General features: G+C 35.3%; 1 protein-coding gene and 1 long non-coding RNA gene across 2 annotated transcripts in view; one reads left to right on the top strand and one right to left on the bottom strand.

Moving 5' to 3' along the window:
* The window catches only part of trpm3 (transient receptor potential cation channel, subfamily M, member 3), a 971,875-nt gene extending 962,483 nt beyond the window's left edge, over window positions 1-9,392 (top strand). Inside the window, exon 26 of the mRNA XM_051927388.1 lies at window positions 7,353-9,392. Within this exon, the coding sequence (XP_051783348.1) occupies window positions 7,353-8,763 (1,411 nt within the window). The 3' untranslated portion in view covers window positions 8,764-9,392. The remainder of the gene's footprint in view (window positions 1-7,352) is intronic.
* LOC114652130 (uncharacterized) overlaps window positions 1-13,334 on the bottom strand; it is a 148,284-nt gene that overhangs the window by 63,055 nt on the left and 71,895 nt on the right. The gene's annotated exons all lie outside the window — the stretch shown is intronic.

Here is a 13,334-nt window from a genome sequence, read left to right as displayed (position 1 = left end):
GCATAGCAATATAACAGTTCATTTTTGGAATCCTCTTGAACATTCTCTTTGCTGCAAACAAACTGCAGTTATTTATGGATTTGTGCTTATCAGCCACAACATTAAAACCACTGACAGGTGAAGTGAATAACATTGATGATCTTATTACAATGGTAACCTATCAAGGGGTGGGATATATTAGGCATCAAGTGAGCAGTCAGTTCTTGAAGGTGATGCAGGAAAAACAGGCAAGTGTAAATATCTGAGACTTTGATGAGGACCAAACTGTGATGGCTGGACAATTGAGTCACGGCATCTCCAAAATGGCAGGTCTTGTAGGGCATTCCCAGTGTGCAGTGGTTAGTACATACCAAAAGTAGTCCAAGAAAGGACAACCAGTTAACGGGCAACAGGGCCATGGGCACCCAAGGCTCATTGATGCACATGGAGAGCGATGGCTAGCCCATTTGGTCCTACCCCACAGAAGAGCTATAGTAGCACAAATCTCTGGAAAACCTAATGCTGGTCATGAGAGAAAGGTGTCAGAACACACCATTCATTGCACCATATTGGATGCATAAAAGCACACCGGTCAGAGTGACCATGCTGACCCCTGTCCACCACCAAAAGCACCTACAATGGGCATGAGAGAATCAGAAATGGACCATGGAGCAATTGAAGAAGGTGGCATGGTCTGATGAATCACACTTTCTTTTTCATAATGTGGATGACCAGGTATGTGTGCGTCATTTAACCGGGGAAGAGATGGCAGCAGGATACAATATAGGCAGAAGGCAAGCCAGTGGAGGCAAAGTGACACTTTGAGCAATGCTCTGCTTGGAAACCTTGGGTCCTAGCATTCATGTGGGTGTTACTTTGACATGTACCACCTACCTAAAGATTGTTGCAGACCACGTATACCCCTTTATGGCAATGGTATTTCCTGATGGCAGTGGCCTCTTTCAGTAGGATAATGTGGCCTGAGGAACATGACAAAGAAATCAAGGTGTTGACTTGGCCTCCAAATTTCTCAGATCCCAGGCAGGTGGTTTTAATATTGTTATTGATCGGTATGTATGCTCAAAGCAACATGTTTATACAACCAATTTAACACACATGTGTCAAACAAAATACCTTATATACATCCACTCCGCTAAGAACAGTAGTAGTTCAGTTGTGTGTTAGCAGTAGTCAAATCAAGCCAATTTAATGGCACATGCTTACAAATTGTAAAATTATGTAAACATTGATGTGCCAACAAAATCATGACTTGTGATCATGCAGGAGAAGTCATATTCTTTCCAGCATATTAAGTTAGATACTGGCGATACTTCAGCAAGTAGATTACCATTTACCTTGCACAGAAAATATCATTTGCTACAACTATAAATAAATCTCAGGGACAGAGTTTTGACAGTGTTGGAATATACCCATGGACTAATAGCAAGCAACACAAGCTATCGCACCCCCAACAGTACTTTTCAGAAAGTATTCAGACCGATTCACTTTGTTCACACATTTTGTACAGCCTTATGCTAAAAAGGAAAGGCTTGGCTGACCTGAACCTGCTCATAAGTGTACCTGCCACTAGAGGGCAAAGTTTAATGACAGATACGTAATCTGAAGCCATTCGGGTAAAGACAGGCACTAAGCTATCAATGGATCACCGGTTAGTGGTGTGCTTGGGCAAATGGATGGGACGCTTGCAGGACAGAACTAGAAAACCCAAACGGCTAGTGTGAGTTTGCTGCAAATGACTAGTGAATGCCTTTGTTTGGAATGAATTAAACTCTTACTTACAGAAGAACTTCTACATTTTGGGAAAGGTTAGGGACATAGAATTCATGTGGACTGTATTTAAGACCCCAGAAATAGAGACAACTGCAAAAAGCTGTTCTCAGAAGGATTTGGGTGTCTGTCATGAATACACCCTCAGGACCAATTGGTGAACATCAGGAGTAAAGGAAGCTGCCAAGCTGAAGAAAGAGTCATTTTGTGCAGTGTTAGTAGAAGGGTGTCCAGATAATCCTGTAGCAATAGCTATAACAGTAGTCAGTATAAAAGTCTTGGGGTGGAGATTGTGCAATGGTGACATCACTGGCATGACCATTTAAAGGTCACCTCATGTAGTCTTGGTTTATATGGGACTGATTAAAATAATGTGATTACATGCTGCATACTTTGCTACTACTGATTTCTGGTTAATATTAGTGGGTTTTGACAATCAATTTTCTTTACCCCCGGTTATGACCCACAATCTGTTTTTCAATTGCATTTTATTCCCTGGTCATTCTGATAAACCTTTACTCACTTTTCTTGTACAGTCAATACATAAAAGCGGAATTTAAAAGATTGATCCCAAGAGAAGATGGATTTATATGGATATAAAGGACTTGAAGGAGAAAATCATATCATCAATAAACACTAGTGACTAACTTCCATTCACAGCCATGCATGATCATGCCATAAAACTGCCTCAACTTTGTTTCACAAATGAGTGATATTCATTGGATCATGAGCTGCTTCATTTCTTCTCCATGCTCTTCTCCTTTCAACATTCTGGTATATATTGATCTTAGTTTCTTTTGTTCAAAGAAAATTGTTCCAGAGAGGCATTTAAAAATGTTTTCTGGCTAAGTCTAATCTATCCTTCCTTTGCTTGAGGTTTACCAGTAATTTGCACCTTGTGGTAAACAATCTCTCATTACTTTCAGAAAGTTTTCTCTTGATTGTAGACTTTTGCAATGATGGTCTACCTCCCGGATAGTGTTCTAGGTTAAGCTAAATGTTGAGAAAGGATTCTTCTTCACCAAGGACATAATTCTGCAGTTATCAAGAACAGTTGTCTTCTGTGGTTTTCCAGACTTTCTGGAGTTCCTTCTTTTTAAGAATAAACCAGATAGTTGATTTGACCACTCCTTGTTTTTCTGTTATCTCTCTAATGGGTTTGTTTTGTTTTCTCAGCTTAATGATGGACTGTTTTTACTTGCATGGACAGCTCTTTGGAAGTCATATGGAAAGGTCATACAGTAGTGACGGCTTCCAATTGCAAATTCCACACCTTGAATCAATTCCCGACATTTTACCTGCTTAACAGTTATGGAAATAATGAAGGGACCGTTCCCACCTGGCTGTGGAACAGCTTGTTTGTTAAATATATACTTTTGAGGCCCTGGAAATGGGGGGGCTGTCACTCCTAAACTACTCATGCAATGTTTTTGTTAAACCCATTAAACTGACGAAAGTCTACATTTCAGTCACATAATGATTGCTTTATTTCAAATCTATTATAGTGGTGCACAGAGCAAAAATTATGAAACTTTTATCACTGTCCAAATACTTATGTACCCGACTGTAAAAGCATGGAGCTCAACTTGCTTTCAATAATGTCTTGATATCCATGTCCAGAGTTCTGTTCAATGTGCCTAAATAAATGGTTTTCCAGCTGAATATGTAGAATATGAATATATGCTCAGCAAAAGTCTGCTGCAAGAACTTCCTCCTCATGAATACTGTATGACTCTCCTATCAAACGTTCACTAAATGCACCCCTACCTAAAGTTTTGCCTCTTACTAGTCTTAAAAAACTCGTGTCTTGGAAGAATATATCAAAGAAGAATGTACAAAATGGTTTTATTGTTCCATCTAGTACTCTGGTGAGGGAGAGTTGAAATGCTGTATAGATTACAGAGAATTAAATCAAGTAAATGTCAAAAACAATTACCTTATTCCACTTATTTCTTCTCTTCTTAATTAAGTTACAGGTTCAACAATTTTCACCAAATTAGATCTTAGGAGTGCCTACAAATTAATTAGAATATGTGAAAGGGCTGAATAGTAAGCGAAGGACATTACAAATACAGGGTAAAGCCCAATGCACTGGCAGTGTTTCATCAACAACATTTTTAGAGAAGTCCTCGGCCTGTTTTTATTAGTCTATATAGGTATGTAGATTTCTTTTTTAAAGATATTGAAACTCACTATTTTCTTGGGATAGAAAATTACACCTAAGGGTTTAGTTATGGATCACTTCAAGTTCTCTGTGATATTTTGGAAACTACTACAGGCACTCTGTTTTTCAACTATGTTTTAAATTCCGTTAATTCTCATAAATCTTTACTGACTCTTCCCATACTGTTAGTATAGCTATAAACAGCAAATAATATGTACTACTCAAATTAGCCTTGTATCTGTAAACAACAAAGTAGTCCTTTAACATATTTAGTACAGACCTTAAAATAGAGCATTATGTCACCTTGATAAAGAGATTTCTTTTGTTCAAGTCCTTCCCTTACAATTACTCAAATATCTGATTGTTAACACAAGTAGATTGCAAGGTGTTTTATGACAATGACAATAAAATCTATGACAAAGGACACCCCAGTATAGTTCCACATTCTAAAATGAACAAAATCTCAACTGATATTATTACTATTTCACAGAGTGGAGCTTCTTGGTTGAGATGTAATACTTTAATCTTTGCAAATATACTGAATTTAAACACAAATGTGCATAATGCAGTGTATTATAGGGCTGTGTGATGTTTTAAAAGTTCAAATTGTCACATTGTTATTTTAAAACATTGTTGATATACTATACCAATGCCTGTGCTTGCTGTCTGTTGAGAGGATTGGAGAGATGCTTGAGCTTAATTAATAAATGGTCTACATACACATCATGTAAGTGTCTACACAGGTGGGCGTGGGGGTAATTCACATGCCTCCTGCTGTGAATATAGGTGGTTTTAGAACTAGCTTGTTTTAAACCAGTTTTTTTTAACTCCAGTGCAATTTCTGCAAAAGTCCGGTTATGTTAAGATAGATGTGAAGATGTCAATCGCATCCTGGTGAGTACCAAAACAACCATATCAAGACCCTTTGGTAAGAGTGTTCTTGGTGCAGTACCAAGTGAACCCTGGAGCAGTTTGCATGAGGTATGAATGTGATTCAACATGGGATGAATCTAAATACATGAAATACAGTGCATTATGGGAGAAATTGTTCAAGCTGTGGTAGCCATGTTAAGCATCTGCTGTTGGTACTAGGAAATTTAATTTACAGCATAATGAGTTGAGGGTTAACATGGAGCTTTAAAAACAATAAAAAGATACAAGTAAAAATGCACATAGAAGTAATTTTAACACAATTTGCATAAAACAACTCACACATTTACCAGTCAATCAGATCAAGCCAAGCACTTGATCAGGTTCAAAGCTTCACTCGTGCATGCAACGGTATGACAGCAGTTATAAATTCAGTTGTGGCTGGGTTGATCAAAACACATAAAGAGGTGGAGAAAAATGAACAGCAGTACCCCAAGAGCCCAAGCAAACCCCCTAATCTTACACCATGAAAGTGATGCATGCAGTTGAAGCATCCTCTCAATGCGCACACTAAGTTTGACAAATGTAGCAAATGTTTATCAAACAATCCAAAATGAATGTTAGTAACAAGTGCATACAAAAATTAAGACAGTAGATATGTGACCTCAGATAAACTAAATTGAGGTTATGTTCATATGGTGGCTAATGGAAAGTACAGTAAATATGGAATATCATACATTTAAATAAAATTTACCTGCTATGTCTACTGTCATAAAACTGAAGCACATGCCCTCAGCAGAGCTTGCTTTCTTTTGTACACTCATCTATTTAAAACGTGTCTTTTTCAACAAGCGTAGTAGAGTATAATTTAAGTAAATGTATTCTTTTTCAATAGCAGGTATTTTACTCACACAGCTGTGTTTGGCAGATAAAACAAAAAATTAGGGAAAATGCAGCGGTATTCAAACAAAATTTTTCTTGACCCTCCACATTTATTCCCTAGAAAGAGTTTCTGCTCAATAAAAAAAGTTCAGATTATTGATAAGTTTAGTTTGCTTGAAAGTTTGTAGTGTGAAATACAACTAAGCTAATTGGAAATTGAAACAAAGTAACACATTATTCCTTGATTCATAACAAAGTAAACACACTGAGAGTGAAAAAACCTTATGAGTGCTTGACAGTTTTCTTGTGACACACAAAATTAAAAAAAAAAAGTGCAGGCTGCAGATGGTGCTTTGAGGAAATTTCTGCAAATGCTTATGACCCCTTACTTACTGTTACTTACATCGACAATGTGAAATTCCAGTTGATGATGGACAATGTCATTGACAATTGTTTCAACCTTACTGTACAACCTAATCGACTAAAATTCTTTTTCTGCTTCCAAAGACAGCAAGACCTCAGGAAGGTCTATTCTTGCTATAGTGATATGCATTTTGAATGTACATCAAACAGTTTATGTAATACTCTTTATTTAACAAACCTTATTTGATTTAACAAAATAACAAGGAAGCTCTTTCTCTATTTTGTTTGTGAAGAATTTGGACAGCATCTTAATTTCAGTGTTTAGTGGGGAAACTGGTCTCTTGGACACTCAAAAATGATTTTACATTTCTTGGGACAAACAGAAATTGATACCTGATACAGTGTTTAAGTAGGAGTTATCATTCTCTGTATTTGATGAACATACAGTAGATAACCTCAACAGACCTAATTTAACAGAGATTTTTTTTTTTTTTGCAAAATTCTGCTGAATAAGTCATCTCAGACAGACAGTATTAAGGATTTTTTGTAACTTATCTATAAATAAAGTCTGGAGCTGTGGTATTTCTGTTTTTTAAATTTTAATTAGAGAATATTTTTCATTGCACTCTGACAGATATAGCATCTTAAACTGCTCTCTAAATACTGTATATTATTTACTGTACCTTTATTTACTGTACCTCTTTAGGTTCAGCAACATTAATTCTATATACACTGCATATTTCCATGATAGCATTCCAAACTTCTTTATTATCTTATTAGCCTTTTCTCCATGTATATAATGAGAATAACACTGTTTTAAGTTGTTTCACTTGCGATCAATAGCTTTTTAAAAAGGCAAATAAAAGTTATCCAAAAATTCTGTCTGCTATAACTAATTAATGGTAATGGCACTTTTATAGTAAGGAATTAGAGATAATAACTGAAGACAAGACTTAGAAAAGTGAGAGCACAATGAGAACAAAGTGGTGTGGGGTTTTATTCTTTTATGTATCACCTTGTGCTTTCATTACTTGTGTTTTGAAGTATACACTGTTCCATTATTTGCTGGGTGAAAAAAAAGTTTCTTTGCTAGTACCTGAAATAATAGCTAAGTGACGCTGTTGTTTACAGGGGTCTAATAGAGACACAGCTAGGAAAAGCTGTTAGACTGTGTTATTTTGTTATTCTAAATAACAAATAAATGCATAATTGTTAATCTTTTTTTCTCCTAATTTGTGTGCACATTTCAATAATAAAGCTCAAAAAATTACTAAGAAAATACTAAATGTTTTATTTCATTTAACAGAGTTGAAAATATGGCTATGAGGCTGGAGGAAGTCAATGAGCGGGAACATTTTATGAAGGCCTCGCTTCAGACTGTTGACATCCGGCTTGCACAGATGGAAGAGATCATTGGGCGCATGGCACTTGCACTTGATAAAGTAGCCGGTGTAGAAAAAGAAGTCAACAAGGTTAGATCCAGGACCTCCTCTGACTGCACAGACACTGCCTACATGCTGAGGCAGAGCAGTTTTAACAGCCAGGAAGGAAATGCCTACAAAATCCAGGAGGCTATTGAGCATACTGGTGAAGAGTCCATGTCTCCAACATCTCCTACTATCATGCCCCGAATGAGAAGCCACTCGTTTTATGCAATCGGCACAAAGGAAAAAAATGGCATTGATCGAATTGAAGGTTTTTTTAAAGAGAGATCTCTAAGTTTACATCGAGCAAACAGTTCCCAGTCAATAGCAGCTGCAAAAGATATAAAGCAGATTCCCCTCCCCATAAACACTCTAGTTGTTGGCCATGAATCCAGACGACCTTCATCATGTATTGATATCTATGTTTCAGCATCAGATGAGTCTCACCTTCTAGGTGAAACTGTGGGCATCTCATCAAAGGCACAAATAAACAGAGATCCTTCTTTACATTCTGAGATGATAGCTGCTGTTCTGGCTGGTCAGACATGCAGTACATTAGGAGACACATGTTCTGACATGACTGGGGTTTTTGAGGATAGCGCTGCAGTGGATCTTTCTGCCTGCCTTTCTGGCACCTCTCAAGTTGCAGATATCCAACAGCAGTGGGAATTAGATCCTCCTCAGCACTTGGAACGTTCAAAAAGTAGCCGATATCTAGCTGCAGCACCACTCTACTTGGACGATACCCCAATGGTAAAATCCCACAGCTTAATGTTCACTCCTTCAAGAGGTTATTATGGTGGACTGGGGGTTCAGGTGAAAGCTGCAGAGTACACCAGTATTACGGACTGTATAGATACACGGTGTGTGTCTACCTGTCAAACAAGTGCTGAACGCTCTGCTTCCCCTGGTGGCTCTTTCTGTGAGAAACCTGATGATATGGGTATTTCTCACCCCGAAAGGGAAGCAGAATTGAGCCACCCTGGTTCTGATAATGAAGAAATTGAATGTGACCCAAAAAAACAGGTTCTTTTGGGCTGCCAAGGTCCCAGTCCACTTTCTAGACTGGAGCGGGCAAATAGCTGCTCAGCAGAAAGTTCCCATATGATGAATGCTCACACAAGAAAAAGCTTCTCTATTAGTGATAAACTGGACAGGCAAAGGAACTTAAGAAATCCTTTTCAGAGGAGCAAATCTTCAAAACCAGAAGGAAAGATGGACAGTTTGTCTATGAGGAAGCTGACAAAGACATCAGCATTTCGCAGCTTTGAAAGTCGGCAGAATTACACATAATGAATACTGTTGTGTGTAACTAAATTCACAGATTCTGCACTACTGAATGAATTAGTTTGAATTGCACCTTTCAGGTGTATTATTTCATTGTGTTACAAATTATTTTTGTCTATATTCCTTCTTTTATAGCAGGGATAGACAAAAATGAATTGTAGTTGTTTTGGTTCCTTTCATTTACAAAATTGAATGCCATCAAACATTTGACAGTACCTGCCAATGATGAAAAAGTCTATTTTTTATTTCTCATTAGGACACTTTTTAACTTTAGAGTTTGTCTGTGAGATGATTTTTTTTTTGTTGATAAAACATAGACCAATGTCCCATTTTTCTTCCATTCTAAACATTTTTCAAAGCAAGTGTAGCATTTTTTTTCATGTAATGCTAATTGATTATTGCTGGGCCGTACAATCTTGATAACTTTGTTACCTACTGTATGGAACTGTTCGGCCGGTAGCATCTTTCATTCTTGATGGCCTTTTTATGCAGATACAGTACATAGTTCAAGTTTTGAATGCCAAAAATAATTTTAAAAAGCATCTTTATTAAAGAACAAAGTCTAACACTTAGACCCTGGATGTTCCCAGACAGCTTTCTGAAGAAATTACTTTCTTTCAAAAAAAAAAAAAAAAAATATATATATATATATATAATTTATATATTTAATATATAATATATAATTTAATTATTATATTATTAATATAATAATATAACTTAATTTATTATATATATTTATATATAATTTACATATTGTATGATTCAGGCAGGGGAAACCTAACACAGGTAATCACAGGTAATTATTCAACATGTACTGTTGGACATTTTACTTATGGAAGACGAATGAACCTAGCCAAGAGTTGTAGATATTAATCACTTGGAGTGTGAAGGTTATTTCATTTTCCTGATTCTTTGTTTTAATATTGGTTGTATCTATTTAAAGATGACCACTAAGCTATTTCAAGTTAACAAGTATACTCTTTTTCCATTTTGATGAGGCAGGTTCAGAAAACAATTGTATTTAATTCATCAGCTGTATTTCCCAGGGCTTTAACGTACTGTTAAGATTTTTTGTGTCATATTGTCAAGCAGGCTTTTATGTTTATTAAGTACACATGACGCATAGTATAATTAATATGTTAACAAATATTGTATATATTCACTATGTAAAACAAAATTTAAAAAAAAAATCGTTATTCTGTACCTGAAGAATCATTACAAATGGAACATTATATTTGACTCATATTATAATAAAAAGTCACAATAATTTTGTATCTAGCAATTGGAGGTACAATTGGGGTAGTGAAAAATACAGTCTAAAATCTTTACAAAAAAACTATCAGCATATGAAATATTTATCATTCACATCATTTAATGATAATACATTTCTTTTTGAATGCACACTTGTTTAGAATTCATGAGAAATTGTAAACCTTATAATATGACTTACATGACTAAAGAACATGTTGAACCACTACATAGGAATGCAGATTACATATTGTTTCTTGATAATAACTTTCAAAGGTTAGCTTTTAAAACTAAATTAGCTAAAAGCCATTTAGATTTTAATATTTTGCCTTGTTTCATATTTGATTATTTTAGAGTAACTAATGCTTATCTCTTGCAGGTATTACACTGAAGTTATTTTTTTTACTTTCACGTTAAGTGGCATACAAACAAATTATGGGATTTCACTAAACAGAATCTCCTTGAGCCCATTAATGTTGAATCTCTGCCACCAGAGAAATTCTATGAATATGTTTTGTCAATTCAACAGATGTGTCATTTAAGTTAAAAATAAAACTTCTCACTAAACATTGTCACACTATATCATTTCAATCTCAAGCATATTCTGGGTATTGCATTTATCTTATAAATATTTCTCTAATGTGTGTTAACCTAATTATTCCTGGATCTCTAAACTTTCTATGTGTTTTTTCTTACGCAATCGTATTTATAAAAAAAATTCACAACAGTAAAAGTTAAAACATATTTTCTTTCATTTATACAAAAGAAAAAAAAATAAATTCACACCTTATTCATTTTAAGTGTGGCAGTAACAGACCATCAACTGATGAATATCTTTTGAAGTATCAATAAAATAATTGGCTTTTCAACATCCTTTATTTATTGCTTTTAACATTTTGCACATAAGATACTTTATGTGTTCTGGTCTTTTGTAGTGTAAATATTAAAAAGTGATTCAAATTAAATGAAAATCATGATCAGTTTTATATGTGTTAGATATACAGTATGTATTTTCTGTTCAGTGGAAAAAATGTACAGTTTATGCATTCGTCCTTTTAAAGTCTTGGTTGATTTAAAATAAGAGCAACAGATAAAAAATATTCCACACTATATATTGCTACATATCAGTAAAGAACACTGCATGTCACGTTTTTCTTTATTACTTTAAAATGGCATAATTTATCAAATTTCTGTGTACATCCTAAACACGTACTTAGAAATACCCACTGTTAGCTTTAATGAAGTTGGAATGCCATACAAGAAAATAATTCTCATTTGTCAGATATTAGCAAGAAAAAACAAAGAAAACAAAGTACTCTCATATGGAACATGAATGAATGTTTTCAAAAATTGTTGAACTTTTTGCCTTCAATAATTTCAAAATGTAATTAAATTAAGTAAACATCCCTAAGCAATTTATTAACTCAGACATGCATCAATAAATATTTTTTCTGCAAATTTACTTCAGCATTTAAGCTAGCAAGAAGTAATGAATTCTAGTGAAACTCTCTCCAGTTTACAGCCTCTCAAGGAATCACATTTTCTGCTTTTACGTCTGAAAAGTCCCCACTCCATGCTTTTGAACTCTTCAATTTTATTTACTTAGACCTTATTGCTTCTTCTTTTTCAAAGTTTACTAATCCAGGACAGGGTTACAGAAAATCAAAACCTATCTCAGTAGCATCAGGTGTAAAGCAAGAACCAGTTTTAGAAAAGAGGCTAATCTGTTACTAGACACTTATGCACCCAACAAAAAGACAACTACAAAGCAGTTGACATTTACAATGAGTATAAGACTGTGGAAGTAAACTGGAGTTCAAAGGAGGAAGCTAACATGAAAATAGCAACTGAACTACAGCTAAAACCCTGTAAGATGGCAACACAATCCACTGACTGACTATGCAGCACTAACAGAGCAGTTTGGCTTACATTTGGATATAAACAGCAGAATAATAGGTGTCATTGAAAAGAGGGCATATATTTTTTAGGTTATTTTACTCTCTGGCATAACTTCAGATTAAGATAGTACCTTGCATGAAAATGTCATGTTACTTCATCAATAAAACAAAGTAACTTTGGTTTCAAATGTGTAAGGGATGGTGGTCACTTTTAGGAATATTGGAGTGCAATTGACTTCTGTAAGTTTTGTTTTTGCCTTGGCAATCTGTGGCTGAAATTTTAATAGGAAATAATTGGAGATAAACTTCCCTGTCCAGTTGTTGGTGCCATGATTTCTAGGCATATGTGACGTTACCTTCCCTTGGCATTTTTTGTTTATTGAATTACATTTGGAAAGCATGAGGGATACAATAAATGCTGTTTGAGAAAGTGTGGTTAACATATTCCTGTATGCCATGGTTTATGAAATGGTTTAAACAAGAAAAAAATTAAAAGGCATATTCATTAATTATTTATTAATAAATATTTGTTTTGAATGTTCATTTTTCTATGCACTTTAATATATTACCCATACCCTAATTCTGCAAGTTAAATTTACCAGCGGTTTATGTCAAATAATAATAATAATAATAATAATAATAGACATCATCATTTATCAATTGAAAGACAAGCTGTTCTTTCACTAAAGCCTAAGTCACATTACGTGACTTTTTGTCATGGACTATGTCACATTTTCTGACCACAGTTGCTGACCTTGTTGCTGTACCAAGTCAAATTACGTGACCAAAAATTGCAGCCCATGGCACATTTAATGAGTGATGATCTTCCAAGCACAGCCCTGCTCACCCATCTTCTGATAGCCAATAGCGTGCTGCCTGATGGAGCCTACAATTTATGAAGTATAGATAGATAGATAGATAGATAGATAGATAGATAGATAGATAGATAGATAGATAGATAGATAGATAGATAGATAGATAGATAGATAGATAGATAGATAGATAGATAGATAGATAGATAGATAGATAGATAGATAGATAGATACTTTATTAATCCCAGGGGGAAATTCACATACTCCAGCAGCAAAAAAATTAAAGAGTAATAAAAAATGCAGGTAAAAAACAGACAATAACTTGAATAATGTTCAACGTTTAACCCCTCTGGTGTAATTGAAGAGTCGCATAGTTTAGGGGAGGAATGATCTTCTCAGTCTGTCAGTGGAGCAGGACAGTGACAGCAGTCTGTCGCTGAAACTGCTCCTCTGTCTGGAGATGACACTGTTTAATGGATGTAGTGGATTCTCCATAATTGATAGGAGCCTGCTGAGTGCCCGTTGCTCTGCTACGGATGTCAAACCGTCCAGCTCTATGCCAACAATAGAGCCTGCCTTCCTCACCAGTTTGTCCAGGCATGAGGCATCCTTCTTCTTA

Source organism: Erpetoichthys calabaricus, chromosome 5 (assembly GCF_900747795.2).
Source record: "Erpetoichthys calabaricus chromosome 5, fErpCal1.3, whole genome shotgun sequence".
NCBI lineage: Eukaryota > Metazoa > Chordata > Cladistia > Polypteriformes > Polypteridae > Erpetoichthys > Erpetoichthys calabaricus.
Note: the sequence above shows the minus strand (reverse complement) of the source record. Positions and strands in the feature narration are given on the sequence as shown.